This window comes from Ovis canadensis, chromosome 4, assembly GCF_042477335.2.
Source record: "Ovis canadensis isolate MfBH-ARS-UI-01 breed Bighorn chromosome 4, ARS-UI_OviCan_v2, whole genome shotgun sequence".
Lineage (NCBI taxonomy): Eukaryota > Metazoa > Chordata > Mammalia > Artiodactyla > Bovidae > Ovis > Ovis canadensis.
The window spans coordinates 76,780,985-76,801,210 of record NC_091248.1 but is presented as its reverse complement, the minus strand read 5'-3'; the positions used below and the strand labels follow the sequence as shown (position 1 = coordinate 76,801,210).

The following is a 20,226-nucleotide window of genomic DNA, read 5'->3' as shown; positions in this document are numbered from 1 at the left end:
CCCTTTTAAAACACATTGTTTCACACTCATATTTTAAGATGAGAAATTAAGCTCCTTGTGAACACAAAGTATGGGCATTTACTTCAACACTGAAGTACCACATAAGGCTGCAAGCAAATTTAAGTGTTCTCCATATTATATCTATGCAATATGAAAATAAGACTGGACAAGTCCTTGTTGGCTGTCATTTACATCCTTTCAAGTTTTAAAAATGAATGAACTAATTATCATGATTATTTTTTCATAATATCAAAGAAACTGAAAATTGTGCAAATTCAATAAATTTTTTGGTAAGTAAAATGAAAAAACTAGTTAATGTTTTAGAGGCCATACTGATGGAAATTAGTGGCACAAAAAACAGAGATTTAATGATATAAAATTATAAAAATAACTCAAAACTAAAAATAATAATTATCAAACACTGGAAGAACTTGGCCTAGTCCGATAAGCTAAATCCTTATCTTATTTACATAGAGTAAGTCAACATTAACTAAAGTTGAAGATTCAACAAATAGTTTTTTTTTTCTCTTTGATTTTTCTATTTTCACTAGAATTATCCAGATAATCATTAGAGGAAATAAGGTCAAAGTGCCTCTGAAAAGTAAGATGGGATATGGAGAAAGCTGCTGCAGAAAACCACTTCTTTCATCTTAAATCTTATGTAGGTCTATACCATTGTTACTACCACAAATTACATTGAAAAGCACTTATAGAAATCAAATAAAGAAATAAATCTGAGAAACCCCTAAATTCTTTGAAATTCAATAACACAATATTTAAATATCCAATGGATCAAAGAAGAAACCACATGGAATATTAGAAAATCACTTAAACTAACTGAAGATGAAAAAAAAGGCAATATTTAAATAAGGTAAATGTTCACTTTGGGGAAATGGAGTAGATGTACTTTTCTCTATTCCTGCAAGAACAACTAGAACTTCTGCGAATCATATAAATCATAAGAAGAAAGGTAGAAAAAAGGCGGCACACTAGCCAGGAGTCTCAGGACCCAAGGAATGACATGGTTGTAAGTTTCCTGGACTTTCCTTTTGCCTTACTTTCTCAGATTTGGAGTCAGAGTCTGGCAACCAGAAACACCACTGGGGGCTTACACGGCATTCAGAAAAGGCCTACTCTTTCTAGCCAAAGGACTAGGACAGTGGCAGCCTAGAAATAGATAACTTTTAGACAACAAAAACAACCAAACACTCAAAAAACAACACATATATATATATGCACACATACACATATATATAGTACCATTCTCTTCAGTAGAGATCAAATGGAGTATGTAAATAAAAACTGAATCTAGGTTTTTAAATTCTCTAAACACAATGAATTTAAGCTACAAATTAATAACAAAGATAAATCTTCAAACACTTGAAAACTAAAAGAAACCCACTAAACCCACTAAAAAAAAAGTCCATGGACCAAGTAAGCAACCTCAAGGGAAATAAAATATATTGAATCAATTTTTTTTTAAGTATAAGGTTTCCAAGTCCAGCATGTAAGAAGCTTATAATTTGCCACTCCATTCTAATAAGAAAAAATTAAACAAGCTGAAAAGTCAACTCTTCTCAGATCCAAAAGAGAAGTGAGGTCACTAGGCAAACTGCTTCTCCCAGACTGTAAAGGTTGACAGGCAAATACAGAGAATCACAACTTATTGGAGCAAAAACCCAGGGGTAGAAACCTCCATGGGAACCAGATGGAGAGACGGAAAACCTAAATTATAATTGATGAATTGCTAGAGGCACAGTGTAGACAATTCTAAGAATCAAAAACTCCAGGGAGACCCAGTAATAGGGATAATGCATACATATTTATGAATTTTATCTCTAGGAGATCACTAGTTTCTTACAGTGATATCAGAAAAAAATCTGTTTCTGAGGGAGAAGTGGAAAGAGGAACATTTTGAAATACACCAGAGCACTCTGTTCTTAACAAGGCCTGCCCTTGAAAGAGACTACTCTACAAGTAGGCCTAACCAGCTAGGGTTTTCAGTTCAGTTCAATTCAGTTCAGTCACTCAGTCATGTCCAACTTTTTGCGACCCCATGAATCGCAGCATGCCAGGCCTCCCTGTCGATCACCAACTCCCAGAGTTCACTCAGACTCATGTCCATCGAGTTGGTGATGCCATCCAGCCATCTCATCCTCTGTCGTCCCCGTTTCCTCCTGCCCCCAAGCCCTCCCCGCGTCAGAGTCTTTTCCAGTGAGTCAACTCTTTGCATGAGGTGGCCAAAATACTGGAGTTTCAGCTTTAGCATCATTCCTTCCAAAGAAATCCCAGGGCTGATCTCCCTTAGAATGGACTGGTTGGATCTCCTTGCAATCCAAGGGACTCTCAAGAGTCTTCTCCAACACGACAGTTCAAAAGCATTAATTCTTCGGCTAGGGTTTTATCAAAGCCTAAACTACAGGGTCGGAGAAGGCAATGGCACCCCACTCCAGCACTCTTGCCTGGAAAATCCCATGGACGGAGGAGCCTGGTGGGCTGCTGTCTATGGGGTCGCAGAGAGTCAGACACGACTGATGCGACTTAGCAGCAGCAGCAAACTATAGGGTGGCAGAGTAATACCCAACTCCACCCCTCTATGTGAGAGAAGGGAAATACCCAATTCCAGCCCACTCTAGTCATCCTGCTGTACCTAAATGGGAAAGAAAAAACCAAGAAGCACTTACAAAGTTCACAGTCCAGAGGTACATGTTCACAAAAGATTGAGACCTAATTACAGAATGCTTCCCTTACACTACTAAAGGCCTATTTATGGCAGCTCTTTGTACCCAGTACCTCAAGCTAGCTATTAAGAAAGGCATCACAAGGCATACTAAAAGCCAAAACATTGTTTGAAGAAACAGAGCAAGCATCAGAACTAGACTTAGATATGGCAGGCATGTTGAAATTGTAAGACTGGGAATTCAGAACAGCAATAATTAATGTGCTAAAGGCTCTAACAGATAAAGAAAGGAGCATGCAAGAACCGATTTGCAATGCTAGCAGAGAAGTTCTCTATACACTATAACAGAATACACTATAACAGAAATCAAGAATGCCTTTGATGTGCTTATTGGTAGGCTGGACCTGGCTTGAGGAAAGAATCTCTGAGCTTCAGTATATTTCAATAAGAAACCTCCAAAACTGAAAATCAAAAATGTAAAAGACAATACCCAAGCACTGTGGGACAACCACAGAAGGTACACCATACATGTAATGGGAATGCCATAGGAGAAAAGATAAAGAAACAGAAGAAATATTATGAATAGAAACAATGACTGGGAATTTCCTCACATCAAACTACAGGTACAGAAAGCTTAGAGAACACAGAAAAACTATACCTATTCATAAATCATACATATTGAATATGCATATAACATTCAAACTATAAAAAAATTAAAGATAAAAAAATCCTTACAGAAGTCAGAAGAAAAACATGCCTTACTTAAGAAGGAACAAAGGTTAAGAAGTACCTCTGACTTCTCAGAAACTATTCAATTTAAGAAGAAAATGAAATATTTAAAGAGTTGAGAGGATAAAAAACCAACTTAAAATTCTGTATCATGTGAAACTATCCTTTAAAAGTGAAAGAGAAATACTTTCTCAAACAAACAAAAATTGAAAGACTTTGTATGTTTTTTAGAGAGATATGAAAGACATGGATTAGAAAACTTGGATCCACAGAAAGAGCATCAAAGAAAGAATAAGTGAAGATAAAAAAAACTTTTCTTTTTCTTACTCTTAATTGATCTAAAGTATAATAGCTTTGTTCAAAATTGACTGTGTGGATCACAATAAACTGTGGGAAATTCTGAAAGAGATGGGAATACCAGACCACCTGACCTGCCCCTTGAGAAATCTGTATGCAGGTCAGGAAGCAACAGTTAGAACTGGACATGGAACAACAGACTGGTTTCAAATAGGAAAAGGAGTACGTCAAGTCTGTATATTGTCACCCTGCTTCTTTAACTTCTATGCAGAGTACATCATGAGAAACGCTGGACTGGAAGAAACACAAGCTGGAATCAAGACTGCCTGGAGAAATATCAATCACCTCAGATATGCAGATGACACCATCCTTATGGCAGAAAGTGAAGAGGAACTAAAAAGCCTCTTGATGAAAGGGAAAGAGGAGAGTGAAAAAGTTGGCTTAAAGCTCAACATTCAGAAAATGAAGATCATGGCATCCGGTCCCATCACTTCATGGCAAATAGATGGGGAAACAGTGGAAACAGTCAGACTTTATTTTGGGAGGGCTCCAAAATCACTGCAGATGGTGATTGCAGCCAGGAAATTAAAAGACTCTTACTCCTTGGAAGAAAAGTTATGACCAACCTAGATAGCATATTCAAAAGCAGAGACATTACTTTGCCAACTAAGGTCCATCTAGTCAAGGCTATGGTTTTTCCAGTGGTCATGTGTGGACTGAGAGTTGGACTGTGAAGAAGGCTGAGCGCCAAAGAATTGATGCTTTTGAACTGTGGTGTTGGAGAAGACTCTTGAGAGTCCCTTGGACTGCAAGGAGATCCAAACAGTCCATTCTAAAGGAGATCAACCCTGGGATTTCTTTGGAAGGAATGATGCTAAAGCTGAAACTCCAGTACTATGGCTACCTCATGCAAAGAGTTAACTCATTGGAACAGACTCTGATGCTGGGAGGGATTGGGGGCAGGAGGAGAAGGGGACAACAGAGGATGAGGTGGCTGGATGGCATCACTGACTCGATGGACGTGAGTCTGAGTGAACCTCGGGAGTTGGTGATGGACAGAGAGGCCTGGCGTGCTGCGATTCACGGGGTCGCAAAGAGTCGGACACGACTGAGCCACTGAACTGAACTGAAATGATGCATGTACTTAAACTTATGTGTAACAAACATAAATGACAGCAATGATTCAGGGTTGGAAGGGAGGAATTAGAATTATTTTGTTATTAGAAGGTCCTCACACACACACACACACACACACACACAGAGCCCTGAAAGTGGTTTAGTGTTATCTGAAAGTGATCTTAGATTCATTTTAAATGTATACTGCAATCTCTAGGTCAACCACCAAAAAAAGTTAAAAAAAAAAAAGAATTATAACTAATACGGTAAGAAAGAGAAAATGAAATAATATAAAATGCTCAGTTAGAACCACAAAAGGCATGAGAAGAGTGGAGTCAAAATAGGAACAAAAACAAGGGCAACAAATATAAAATATTGTAGCAACAAATATAGTTGATATCAATCTATGTCAATAATTACTTAGGACATCAATGATCTAAATGCACCAATCAAGAGACAGAGATTATCAGAGTAAATCAGAAAATCAAGACTCAAACATACTTTGTCTAAACTAACTTTAAATATAAAGACACATATAGATTAAGAGTAAATGAAGAGGACTTCCCTGGTGGTCCAGTAGTTAAGAATCCGCCTGCCAATGCAGGGAACATGGGTTCGATCCCTGGTTGGGGAAGATTCCGTGTGCCAAGGAGCAACCAGGCCTGTGAGCCACAACTACCAAAGCCCATGTACCCTAGAGCCCATCCTCTGCAACAAGAGAAGCCACCGCAAGGAGAAGCCTATGTACCACAAACAAGAGCAGCCCCACTTGCCCAACTGGAGAAAGCCCTTGCACAGCAACGAAGATCCAGTGCAGCCAAAAATAAAATGTGTTTTAAAAAGAGCGAATGAATGAAGTAAGATATACTACACAAAAACTAATTAAAAGAAAAATCAGAGTAGCTGTACTAATTTCAGACAGAGCAAAACTTCATGAACAGTTATCAGGGATAAAAAGTGGTATCACATAATGATAGAGGGGTCAGTTCTAAAAGGAGACATGCCAATCCTCAATGTGCCTGCATCTAACAACGGGGCGTAAATAAAATCAATAAGCCTCCAGCCAGGCTAAGAAAAAAAGAGAAAGAACACAAATTACTAATATCAGAAATGGAAGAGAGGTCATCCTTATAGATCTCATAGACATTAAAAGGATAGTAAAGGATTGATGGGGCTTCCCTGGTGGCTCAGTGGTAAAGAATCCACCTGCCAATGCAGGAGACATGGGTTTGATCCCTGGGTCAGGAAGATCCCCTGGAGAAAGAAATGCCAATCCATTTAGGTATTCTGGCCTGGAAAATCTCATGGACAGAGGATCCTGGCAGGCAATAGTCCATGGGGTTTCAAAAGAGTTGGACCTGACTGAGCAACTAAACCACCACAGCAAAAGGAATAATGAACAACCCTATGCCCACGAATGTGATAACCTATGAACCATCTCCATCTGTGAATCTGTGGCTCCTTCCCATCTGGCTTGTCTATTACACTGGCCATTACTGCCCTAAGGTTCTATTCTTTTAAGTTCATGTGAGAATAATTTCTGGGATTTTTTGATTTAGGAAAGGAACTTTTGATGTGGTGCTCAACTATAATCAATAAACTTTATAGATCCCTTCCTTCCTATAACATCCTCATTGTGCTTATAACTTTCATCTGATAAAAGAAACCCCTCTACAAATATTTTCCCCAAAACACTGCTTACCTCTGGATAAAGATGGAAGCGTTTCACTGTATTAATTACAAGGGGATATTCAGTGAGCCTGTCATTCATAATCATCCATAGTCCTTGCAAAAATGAAGGTGCTTCAACAATGGTCTTGAAGTAGGAATAATAAAGTCCCTTTTAAAAAGTATAAATTGTTAATGTAAGTAAAATTTTAAAATACTTATTTTTCTCTTTTTAGACAATTTATTCTGAAAAGGAAAAAAAAAGATCAATAATAAGACTTCCTAATTTCTACTTATTACTGCACTCTTGAGTGCAAACAAAAGCATACCTTTTTCAGGTCATCACTATACTATTCTTTCATATTTTTCATAGGTTTGAAAGAGTTAAAGGGATGTATTCAATGTTTTAAGGAATTTTTCTAACCTCACCTTATAATAAGTAAGCAATACATTTTAATTCTACCAAGCCTGATTTTTTCCCCCATATTGTGAGACACCTAGAGACTGAGATCTGATAATTCTGGCATAAGTATGACTTTGTGTCACTGTATGTGTACAACTTTGCATAATTACTTATATTTTTCCAACTCTTTAGAAATAATAAATGATGGTCACAAGAGCATCAGATGGCACTTCATGCTTTCCTTTTCCTTCCCAGTTCCACTGACTGGCTCTGCACAAAGTGAAAGCTGTGAGCTACTGTTCATGACAGAAATGTTGTGTCCTGAAAGAGGGGTTATTCTAGTACATTACTACAGCATGTGAAATGATTATTTTATTAAGCTAGTAAAATTGCTATTTAAAATTCAAAGACTAACAAAAAAGTATGCTGCTTCATATTACTTGCTCATCAGTTTTGTACTTTCTTTCCTAAAAACTAAAGGGTCACATAGTTTGTAATATATGTTCCTCTCAAAATCATTGAAAGTAACCTTCAACTCTACACTCATTCTGGCTTCATACAACTATAAGGTACTTTATTTTTTTTACAGATTAAGCAACAGGAGCGACTATTAAAATTAAAGATTTGTTTTAACTAATATCTGAAAGGGCACTTCTTCATAATTTTTAATTAGTATCAATAGAGCAAGTTCATATAAGGATCTTTCCTTTTTGCTTATGAGAGAAACAAGGCAGTACAACAAAAAGATATCTAATATGCATGTCTGTACTAACAGAAAGAGAAAACATACACATTTTTATTAGTAAGTTATTATTTTTGTGTCTGGTACTGTGCTATGTGCTTCATTCAATTTCTCTTTCTTCATTTTCAATAAAATCCTATAAGGCTGGCATTATTTCTAATTAACAGATGAGACTGAGAATCAGACAACTTACTCATCATTATACAACAAAGCATAGAACTGCTATCTGAATCTAGTGATCTGTCACAGAAGCCCAGATGCCGACACAGCTACATTTTCAGTCCAGTTGCTCAGTTGTGTTCGACTCTTTGCGACCCCATGAACTCCGGCGCGCCAGGCCTCCCTGCCCATCACCAACTCTTTATTAAATAATATTTTATATCCTCTTTGGAAATAACACCTATAAGATATTAAACATTCAAATGCCATACAAATGCTAACATGTCCAATTCTTCAAAGCTTTTAAGTGGCTATATGGTGAGAGATTTTAAAAAGCAATGGCTGAGATACCTAAATGAGGCCCATTTATAGACAGGAGTAGAATAGAGGTCAACAAGGAGCTAGGTGAGAAAGCAGTGGGAGTGGGGAGTTATGTGCTTAACAGGTACAGTCTAACTGTGATAATAAAGTTCTGGAGATGGATGAGGGTTAATGGTTGCACAATGTAAGTGTGTTTAATGCCACAGAACTATACACTTAGAAATAATTGAAATGGTAAGTTTTGCTAATTTTTATTCTTTAATTAAAAATTTTAATTTAGTCACAATTAAAGGCAAACAAAAGAGCCAATTTCAGCTCTTCTCTTGGCCCCTGATTAGCTCATCTGGAGAGTCCTGGCTTCTCTTAATTGTAAATTCTGCATCTCTGGCTTTCTTTATCCCATTTAACCCCCACAATTATGTAAAATACAGTAGATTACATTATCCATTTTACAGATTCCGTGTCAAAAGAACAGAAAAAGTATTAAAGAAATAATATCAAAAGTTCTCTAAAAGAGATTATCTGGAAATCAAGAGAGCTTAAAAAATATTTTAAGTGCCAGCTAAAACTGGCCAACTCTACCCCAGGAGAAAGCAATTTCCAAGAATTCTGATAGGTCTCTATCACTTCTTAAACTTTGTTTTCCTTTCCTCACCTACTATAATTGATCTTTCAGTTCAGTTCAGTTCAGTCTCTCAGTCGTCTCCGACTCTTCACGACCCCATGAATCACAGCACGCCAGCCTCCCTGTCCATCACCGACTCTCGGAGTTCACCTAAACTCATGTCCATCGAGTCAGTGATGCCATCCAGTCATCTCATCCTCTTTTGCCCCCTTCTCCTCCTGCCCCCAATCCCTCCCAGCATCAGAGTCTTTTCCAATGAGTCAACACTTCACATGAGGTGGCCAAAGTATTGGAGTTTCAGCTTTAGCATCAGTCCTTCGAATGAGCACCCAGGACTGGTCTCCTTTAGAATGGACTGGTTGGATCTCCTTGCAGTCCAAGGGACCCTCAAGAGTCTTCTCCAACACCACAGTTCAAAACCATCAATTCTTCAGCGCTCAGCTTTCTTCAAAGTCCAACTCTCAATCCATACATGACCACTGGAAAAACCATAGCCTTGACTAGACGGACCTTAGTTGGCAAAGTAATGTCTCTGCTTTGTAATAGGCTATCTAGGTTGGTCATAACTTTCCTTCCAAGGAGCAAGCGTCTTTTAATTTCCTGGCTGCAATCACCATCTGCAGTGATTTTGGAGCCCCCCCCAAAAAAATAGTCTGACACTGTTTCCACTGTTTCCCCATCTATTTCCCATGAAGTGATTGGACCGGATGCCATGATCTTCATTTTCTGAATGTTGAGCTTTAAGCCAACTTTTTCACTCTCCTCTTTTACTTTCATCAAGAGGCTTTTTAGTTCCTCTTCACTTTCTGCCATAAGGGTGGTGTCATCTGCATATCTGAGGTTATTGATATTTCTCCCGCAAATCTTGATCCCAGCTTGTGTTTCTTCCAGTCCAGCATTTCTCATGATGTACTCTGCATAGAAGTTAAATGAGCAGGGTGACAATATACAGCCTTGACATACTCCTTTTCCTATTTGGAACCAGTCTGTTGTTCCATGTCCAGTTCTAACTGTTGCTTCCTGACCTGCATACAGGTTTCTCAAGGGGCAGGTCAGGTGGTCTGGTATTCCCATCTCTTTCAGAATTTTCCACAGTTTACTGTGATCCACACAGTCAAAGGCTTTAGCATAGTTAATAAAGCAGAAATAGATGTTTTTCTGGAACTCTCTTGCTTTTTTGATGATCCAGCGGATGTTGGCAATTTGATCTCTGGTTCCTCTGCCTTTTCTAAAACCAGCTTGAACATTAGGGAGTTCATGGTTCACGTATTGCTAAAGCCTGGCTTGGAGAATTTTGAGCATTACTTTACTAGCGTGTGAGATGAGTGCAACTGTGCGGTAATTTGAGCATTCTTTGGCATTGCCTTTCTTTGGGATTGGAATGAAAACTGCCCTTTTCCAGTCCTGTGGCCACTGCTGAGTTTTCCAAATTTGTTGGCATATTGAGTGCAGCACTTTCACAGCATCATCTTTCAATTTGAAATAGCTCAACTGGAATTCCATCACCTCCACTAGCTTTGTAGTGATGCTTTCTAAGGCCCACTTGACTTCACATTCCAGGATGTCTGGCTCTAGATGAGTGATCACACCATCGTGATTATCTGGATCATGAAGAGCTTTTTTGTACAGTTCTGTGTAGTCTTGCCACCTCTTCTTAATATCTTCTGCTTCTGTTAGGTCCAGACCATTTCTGTCCTTTATTGAGCCCATCTTTGCATGAAATGTTCCCTTGGTATCTCTAATTTTCTTGAAGAGATCTCTAGTGTTCCCCATTCTTTTGTTCCTCTATTTCTTTGCATTATTCACTGAGGAAAGCTTTCTTATCTCTCCTTGCTATTCTTTGGAACTCTGCATTCAGATGCTTACATCTTTCCTTTTCTTCTTTGCTTTTGGCTTCTCTTCTTCTCACAGCTATTTGTAAGTCCTCCCCAGATAGCCATTTTGCTTTTTTGCATTTCTTTTCCATGGGGATGGTCTTGATCCCTGTCTCCTGTACAATGTCATGAACCTCATTCCATAGTTCATCAGGCACTGTATCAGATCTAGTCCCTTAAATCTATTTCTCACTTCCACTGTATAATCATAAGGGATTTGATCTAGGTCATACCTGAAGGGTCTAGTGGTTTTCCCTACTTTCTTCAATTTAAGTCTGAATTTGGCAATAAGGAGTTCATGATCTGAGCCATAGTCAGCTCCTAGTCTTGTTTTTTTCTGACTGTATAGAGCTTCTCCATCTTTGGCTGCAAAGAATATAATCAATCTGATTTCAGTGTTGACCATCTGGTGATGTCCATGTGTAGAGTATTCTCTTGTGTTGTTGGAAAAGGGTGTTTGCTATGACCAGTGTGTTCTCTTGGCAAGCCTCTGTTAGACTTTGCCCTGCTTCATTCCGTATTCCAAGGCCAAATTTGCCTGTTACCCCAGGTATTTCTTGACTTCCTACTTTTGCATTTCAGTCCTTGATAATGAAAAGGACATCTTTTTTGGGTGTTAGTTCTAAAAGGTCTTGTAGGTCTTCATAGAACCTTTCAACTTCAGCTTCTTCAGCGTTACTGGTTGGGGCATAGGCTTGGATTACTGTGATAATGAATGGTTTGCCTTGGAAATGAACAGAGATCATTCTGTTGTTTTTGAGATTGCATCCAAGTACTGCATTTCGGACTCTTTTGTTGACCATGATGGCTACTCCATTTCTTCTAAGGGATTCCTGCCCACAGTAGTAGATACAATGGTCATCTGAGTTAAATTCACCCATTCCAGTCCATTTTAGTTTGCTGATTCCTAGAATGTCGATGTTCACTCTTGCCATCTCCTGTTTGAACACTTCCAATTTGCCTTGATTCATGGACCTAACATTCCAGGTTCCTATGCAATATTGCTCTTTACAGCATCGGACCTTGCCTCTATCACCAGTCACATCCACAGCTGGGCATTGTTTTTCTTTGGCTCCATCCCTTCATTCTTTCTGGAGTTATTTCTCCACTGATCTCCAGTAGCATATTGGGCACTTACCGACCTGGGGAGTTCCTCTTTCAGTATCCTATCATTTTGCTTTGCTGCTGCTAAGTCAAGTCACTTCAGTTGTGTCCGACTCTGTGTGACCTCATAGATGGCAGCCCACCAGGCTCTCCCGTCCCTGGAATTCTCCAGGCAAGAACCCTGGAGTGGCTTGCCATTTCCTTCTCCAATGCATGAAAGTGAAAAGTGAAAATGAAGTTGCTCAGTCGTGTCCGACCCTCAGCGACTCCATGGACTAGCACCTTCCAGGCTCCTCCGTCCATGGGATTTTCCAGGCAAGAGTACTGGAGTGGGGTGCCATTGCCTTCTCTGATCATTTTGCTTTGATATCCTATTAATTGGTCTTTACTGTCTTATAAAGAAGTCTGCCTTTAGGAAAGGAAGAGAATGTGACAAAAGAATCCTGAAACACTTTTCTGTGGTAGATATTTTATTTTTTAGATTCCATATATCAAAATAAGTGGTAAAATAGAAGGGAATTGCTGGATCATATGGTAGTTCTATTTGTAGTTTTTTGAGAAGCCTGTACACAGACTGAAGCCATGAAATTAAAAGATGCTTACCCCTTGGAAGGAAAGTTATGACCAACCTAGATAGCACATTGAAAAACAGAGACATTACTTTGCCAACAAAGGTCCATCTAGTCAAGGCTATGGTTTTCCAGTGGTCATGTATGGATGTGCGAGTTGGACTGTAAAGAAAGCTGAGCACCGAAGAATTGATGCTTTTGAACTGTGGTGTTGGAGAAGACTCTTGAGGGTCCCTTGGACTGCAAGGAGATCCAACCAGTCCATTCTAAAGGAGATCAGTCCCGGGATTTCTTTGGTAGGAATGATGCTAAAGCTGAAACTCCAGTACTTTGGGCACCTCATACAAAGTGATGACTCACTGGAAAAGACTCTGATGCCGGGAGGGATTGGGGGGCAGGAGAAGAAGGAGACGACAGAGGATGAGATGGCTGGATGGCATCACTGACTTGATGGACATGAGTTTAGGTGAACTCTGGGAATCGGTGATGGACAGGGAGGCTGGCGTGCTGCGATTCATGGGGTCGCCAAGAGTCAGAGATGACTGAGCAACTGAACTGAACTGAACTGTACACTGTTTTCCACAGTGGCTGCACCGATTTACATTCCCATCAACAGGGTAGGAGAGATTCCTTTTCAAAATTACATTTGTTATTTGTAGACATTGCAATGGTAGCCCTTCTGACTGTTGTGAGGTGATCTATCATTGTGGTTTTGACTTGTACTTCCCTAACAATTTGTGATGTTGAGCATCTTTTCATGTGCCTGTTAGTCATCTGTATGTCTTCTTTGGAAAAAGTTTATTCACATCTTCTGTCAATATTTCAAAAACTGTTTATATTGAGTTGTATGAGCTGTTTATGTATTTTGGAAATTAACCACTTATCAGTCACAGCATTTACAAATATTTTCTCCCATTCAGTAGGTTGTCTTTTAGTTTTGAGAATGGTTTCTTCAGCTCCCCCAAAGCTTTTAGGTTTAACTAGGCTCTATTTATTTATTTCTGATTTTATTTATTTTGCCTTAGGAGACAGATCCAAAAATAAACACTGCAGCAATTTACGTCAAACCGTGTTCTGCCTATGTTCTCTTCTGGGAGATTTACGGTTTCAGGTCTTACATTTAGGTCTTTAATCCATTTTGACTGTACTTTTGCTTACAAAGTGAGGACTAAAACACTTTTTATTTAAATAACAAACCTATAGGCCAGATTTCAAAAACAAACCTATAGTTACCAAAGGGGAACTGTGGGTGAAGGACAGGGAGAGATAAATTAGGAGCTTGGGATTAACATACACACATTACTGTATGTAAAATAGATAACCAACAAGGACCTATTATATAGCACAGAGAACTCTATTCAGTATTCTATAATAATCTATACAGAAGTAAAGAACCTGAAAAAGAATGAATATATGTATAACTGAATTGGTTTGCTATACACCTGAAACTAACACAGCATTGTAAATCAACTACATCCCAATAAAATTCTTTTTAAAAACAGCAAAAATAAAATAAACCTACAATATTGTGAGAAACAGTACAATTCACCAAAATTCATTTCAGATCCTAACAAATTTGCACGTTACTATTCTTAAACTACAAATGAATTCATTAGAAGAAAGAACCTAACCATTTCAGTGCGAAAAGTCATCTCCCGTTCTAAGGCTGAGAGGTGAGAAAAATGACGATCATTTTCAAAAAGTCTTACCAAATGTACCCTAGAAGAAAAATAACATGTTTCAAAAGCAGGGCTAAACTATTATAACCAAAGTATAAAAACCATAAGATAGAAGAAAGAATAAATTTTTACAATAAATATTGAGATAACTTTATAGGTTGCCAATTTGTATATTTTTTTTGGCATTTATAATCCAGCACTATAACACAGATAATAGTATATTTCCCCTTCATGGATCACTGCCTTGTCATGGTGCAGGGGCTTGCATAACTCAATGAAGCTATGAGCCATGCCGTGTAGGGTCACCCAAGACGGATGGATCATAGTGGAGAGTTCTGACAACACATGATCCACTGGAGCAGGGAGGCCTGGAGAGTTGCAGTCCATGGGGTCTCAAAGAGTCGGACATGACTGGGAGACTGAACAACAACGACTGTAGATCTAAAACTCTTGTCGATTTCTCCATCCTTCTTCCCATTCCAGGCGTCTAAATCAGAACTGAGGCGTGCTTTTGTTTATCTGTTATGTTTTACAAGTGCTTCTAATGTACCAGGTTTGGGGAATGTCTCTAACTGTTGAAAAGATTTAGAGTATAATTTTAAATAAAATTATTTTAAGTTAAATCAGTTTTTAAATAAGTAGAACACTACATAAAGTACCAAAGAAAACAGGACTGTAAAGATATTTCATCAGTATGACTGAAAAAAAAAAAAAAAACAAAAACCAGCTGTAGGTACTGAAATAGGAGCATATGTGACAAGTAAAATTGTAGTCAGCAATTAAACTATCCTTAATTATACAGTAGATGCTTTCCAATAAAGTAGAAAATTAAACAAAATTCCATATGGCAACCCTGTCTTCCACTCACCTTCATTTATACCTAGGACATATACCAGGGTATCACAAGCTGTAGGAAATGTTTCCTACCATTACAGTCTTAGTTCTATTAACATCGAAATCTCCCTGCAGAATAATGGTTAGAAAAGCACTGTCCCAACAGGACGCGGGGCAGATCCCATTCTTCCCAACAGCAGAAATCCTTGAGCTCAGGTAGAAATGAAGATATGTCAGAGGAAAATTATTTTACATATAGTTTTTACAAATATATCGTTTATGTAAAATAATGTGTATGTGTATGCACACTGAAAGGCTCATTTAATTCAGTATTACCATTACAGGGTGTTTATCTTCATTTCTACCTGATTTCCAATTGACAGGTGCTACTAAAACTTTACACAAACCCTGAGTTTATGTCACTGCTGCTGCTGCTGCTGCTGCTAAGTCGCTTCAGTCGTGTCCGACCCTGTGCGACCCCACAGACAGCAGCCCACCAAGCTCCTCTGTCCCTGGGATTCTCCAGGCAAGAATACTGGAATGGGGTGCCATTGCCTTCTCCAATGCATGCATACATGCTAAGTCGCTTCAGTCGTGCCCAACTCTGTTTGACTCCATGGGCAGCAGCCCACCAAGCTCCTCTGTCCCTGGGATTCTCCAGGCAAGAATACTGGAATGGGGTGCCATTGCCTTCTCCAATGCATGCATACATGCTAAGTCGCTTCAGTCGTGCCCAACTCTGTTTGACTCCATGGGCAGCAGCCCACCAAGCTCCTCTGTCCACGGGATTCTCTAGGTAAGAATACTGGAGTGGGTTCCCATTTCCTTCTCCCTTATGTCACTAACAACTCTCAATTACTATAAAACGAGGAAGTTTTTTACATGAAATAAACATGAAAACTATACTACAAAAGCTAGATATTTAGGAAATACAGTGGTGAACCTTTTGGTAAAGCAAAAATATTTTAATTCATAAATTACTATTCCCATAATGCATTCATTTACAAATGTTTCACACATGAGGTTTTTAAAAAGTTTTATACACACACACACATATATGTTAACTGGTACACATATAGACATTCTATATATATAGCAAGCAGTTCATTTTTTATATATACAAACAGTGATGGTAATTTTTATAATCCAAATGTTTATATATATATCAAACCGAAACTAATCTTACCAGTGCAAAATTGCCACAAAGGCAGCTGGAAAAAGAAAAAAAGGAAAAAGTCATTAAAAGTTGCTTTACTATAATATGCCTTTAAAATGACTATTTAATAACTTTTAAAACAAACACTGCAATGTTGGAAGCTTCCAATCATGCTTCTTCAGCTCTTTTTCCATATTCTCACCATCCTGAGCTCAGTCCTACCACTCTTCACCATTTCTCAGACGTCTAGTTTTATGTCACAATCAGCAAACTATGGTCTGTGGTCTGTCTGGTCTGTTTTGTCTGCGAGCTAAAATGGTTAATTTTTTTAAGGGTTGTAAAAAATAGGAAAGAAGAATAAATAACAAAGACTGTATGTGGCCTGAAGTTTAAAATTTTTTACTTGGGTCTTTACAGAAAAAGTATATACTCACTACATGTTAACTTTCCATTTAATATATGGTAATACTATCACCCACTTTAAAACTAAACCTATACCTTCCCTCTCAACTCTGATAAGGTTTCATTAACTCTAAGATAGACAATGTCCTGCTCAACTATATTTGTATCCTCTTTCTTATTCTCAAGGCAATTACTCCTAAAAATAATACTTAAGAAAAAAATCAAATATCCTACTAAGTCCATCTAGCTTTCCAAAATCTTCAAAATATTAGTGTCTCTCACCCCCTCCCCTTAACCCACATTCCCTACCCAACAAAATTATAAGGTATAATGATGTTAATACTGTAAATGCAAAGAAGGGCTTATCACAGCTCCTTCTAAAGTTGTGATTAAAAGCCTGTCTCCTGTATCCTGCCTCTGTCAATTTCACCTCTGAAAGTGACCCAAAGACCATTTGACGCTAGCACTCTCAACATCTCTTATATCCATTTCAACATTTCTCTATACAGTGATCTTTGCTTCTCTGTTCTCTACCGTCTCAGAAGAGGAAGTATCTGTTCTCTTTTCTACTGATAGCTTCTCAAATTCATGCCTTTAGCTCCATCCTTCCCAATTATTCCGAGACTGCACCATCAAGTATTTACTCTCTTCAAACCTCAATCTCACCCTCTCTCCTCAGTCCTTCCCCTTCAGCCTTTAATATTCCCAAGCCTTAAAATACTTCTCTTGATATAGTAGACCTTCCAGCTACGAAATATTCTCTTCTCCATCCCCTGCCATGCCTGACAAGATAATCAGCCAACTTGTATAAAGTTCCTATAACTCTTTTAAATGACCGATGACCCTTCATTTATCAACATCAACAGTCTCTTTCAATTTTCCTGCTTTCCAATCTCTCTGTAGAATTTCACCAGATCCTCAGATTTCTTTCTCTATCAAGACTCATCATACCAACCTGCCAATTCTTCCATTTTCTGACCATTTTGTTTTTATATGCTTCTGTTTTTTATTTTTCTCTTCTCTCTTAAAACAAAGTATGCAGGGGTTTTCCCAAGTATCTTTACTTTGCTCTCTTTTCTATCTTGGAAATCTCATTCAATGTTAATGTTTCAACTCACTTCTACATGAATAATTCCCAAGTCTACACTCCTCACGCCTGACCAAATGTTCTCTCTTCCTCTCATCACATTCCTTTTCTCTCCTACCTCATCACCTACCCAGTTCCTCTCAACATGTTTCCATCAACATGCACCTCTGACTTCTCTTCTCCATTCCTACTGTCACTGCCCTCATTAAGGTCACTGCTGCCTGGGGCTTCCCTGATCCAGTGGTTAAGAGTCCACTCTGCAATGCAGGGACATCGGTTTGATCCCTGGCCCCAGAGGATCCCACATGCCACTGCAGAGCAACTAAGCCTGAGCACCATAACTACTGAGCCTGTGCTCTAGAGCCTGGAAGCTGCAACTACTGAGCCCACATGTAGCAACTACCGAAGCCCTGGTGCCTAAAGCCTGTGCTCCCCAACAAGAGAAGCCAGTGCACCCCAACTAGAGAAAGTCCACATGCAGCAACAAAGACTTATTACCACCAAAAAATAAAATAATAAATATTAAAAAGACTACTATCGTCTAGATTCTAGCATACAACTGTTTTTTCTACCTCAGTCCATATCCAGTCCATTTTACACACTGCTGTCAAATCAATCTCTGAAGCACACTTCTGATCATGTCACTCTATTTAAGTCATTCAATGTCAACATCAACAGAATGTACTAAATGTCACAAAACTGTTCACTTTAAAAATGGTTAATTTTATGTTATGTGCATTTCACCTCGTTATTAAAAAAAATTTATTTTCCTAAAGAAAAGAATCCATCAGTGCCATCCTACTGAATGAAGTTCAAATGCCTTAAATGTAGACTTGAATTAGACTCCCCACGGCTGGTCCCAACCAATTTTTTGAACACTCTATGTTCTCTTTTTGTACCCTTACTTTTATTTCATATTTTCTTACTTCCATGGCTCTGATTATGCTGTTCTATAGGCCTCTAACACTTGTTCTTTGCTCCATACATCCAAATATTACCTTTTTTGGTCCCAATTAAAATCCCACATTTTCCGTAACTAGACATCTGACAAAATCTAAATATGAACCCCTATTATTTCTCAAGTATTGTCTACATGCTCCAGATGTGGAGATCCATTCTACTTTAATATCAGCAATCAACTTACGATGGAAAAGAAATCACAGCTTACATTAGGAGACATCTATCTGTGTTTCAATATACAACAGCAGCCAGTATGAGCAAGGACTAGGCTCAAAATTGATCTTAATGAAACAGCAAAATTTACATGTTCAAAAATTAGGAATGCAAATAAAGAAAAATCTTTCAAGGGCTTAAATAAGAAGGCAATTTAGGCATCAAGCTCCTCAGCACGATGAAAGTAAATAGATACCAACATGGAGAAATATATTGCCTAATTTGATCCTATTTCCCCTGTGAAAGATTCTCAACTCATTAAAACAAACACATTATTTTGCCTCATTCAAGGTGCAGAAAAATATAAAGTCTGACCTCCCCCTCCCCCAAAGCTACCATTTTCACTAGGGATAAATGGCTGCCTTAAGATGACATTTTGTTGGTGACACATGAAGTTATCACTGTGCCTGCAAACGTTTGAAAATGTTTTAAAATAAGAACTAAGGGGGCTCGGAATTCTTGTCAGCGATTTTCCAGATATTGGAACTCGCCATTATTGCTGCCAAACTTGCTTGTTAAACTGATATTCAAGATTCACGGAAACCACGTCCAACCCTAGGCTCAAGAGGGTACACGGGTCTCTCCATTGTGAGCCTAGCCTCCCGGGAGTGCTGGTCTCGGAGCTGTCGGGGCTCCAGCAAGGGGCTTTCCTCGGTCGGTTCCGCTCACCTATGCCGATGGCCCCCCTGCCCGAGACCTGACGTCTTTGCAATACTTGAGCCTTGTCCCAGAGCTGCTCCAGCAAAGAGCTGAGAAACGGAAAGCGGCCGTTCAGAAAATCGGGCCTTGTGACCATCTCCACTGGCACGCAGTTCTGCGTTTTCAGGTTTCGGATCCTCCGCGGCGAATAATTCCGGGCGCCCCCTGGCAGGTTCCTCCTGCGTGTGCGCAAAGGCAGCTCCGGCCTTTTCACCTCCTTCTTCGGCTCCTCCTCCAACTCCCGCTCCCCAGTTCCTGTGGCCCGGCGCCGCCGTCTAGACTGCGTGGAGCGGAGAGAGTGCGACGGCTCTGAAGCCGCACCTCTGAGCTTATTCCTCGTTTGCCCGACCATTTTCTCATAGTCCCCGTTCGGATGGGGCTGGTACTCTCTCCGGCGCCGGCCCGGCCCGGCCCAGTCAGGGGAGGTCCGCAAGAGACCTGGCTCGGCTCACAGCCTCAACGACTCGCCGCAGCGCCGTTGCAGGCTGCCCGGTCGTCAAGGCGACCGCGAAACAAAACCCAGGCTGCCTGGCGCCGCTCGTGCGCCTCTCACGCGCGCAGCCCCACGTGCGCTTATCCTGCGCACCCTGCCACGTGCACCTCCCACGCGTTCAGCCCCAGGTGCCCTTATCCAAAGCACCACGCGCAACCTCCCTCGTGCGCTACCACGCGTGCAGCCCCATGTGCGCAGGTCCTTAGCACCGCCCCTCGCGGACTCTCCCACGTGCGCCCGCACGTGTCCATTCTGTAGTGAGCGGACTGCTCCGCGCCCCAAGCACATCTCCTCGCGCGTTTCCCCGCGCATCTTCTCACGTGCGCGGCTCAGCTGTCATACCTTGCTAGCGGACAAGACAAGAACTTTCTTCGTTTTAATTCCTTTCTTCGGGTTTAGCCTTAGCTTTGTTTTTG

At 39.7% G+C, this 20,226-nt stretch overlaps 1 protein-coding gene across 1 annotated transcript in view; it reads right to left on the bottom strand.

Annotated features, from left to right (window-relative positions):
* DPY19L2 (dpy-19 like 2) overlaps positions 1-19,757 on the bottom strand; it is a 92,995-nt gene extending 73,238 nt beyond the window's left edge. Inside the window, exons 1-4 of the mRNA XM_069588809.1 lie at positions 19,288-19,757; positions 15,987-16,011; positions 13,919-14,006; positions 6,525-6,662 (exon numbers count right to left, since the gene is read on the bottom strand). Coding sequence (XP_069444910.1) covers positions 6,525-6,662; positions 13,919-14,006; positions 15,987-16,011; positions 19,288-19,669 — 633 coding nt within the window. The 5' untranslated portion in view covers positions 19,670-19,757. The remainder of the gene's footprint in view (positions 1-6,524; positions 6,663-13,918; positions 14,007-15,986; positions 16,012-19,287) is intronic.
* Between the last annotated feature and the right edge of the window lie 469 nt (positions 19,758-20,226).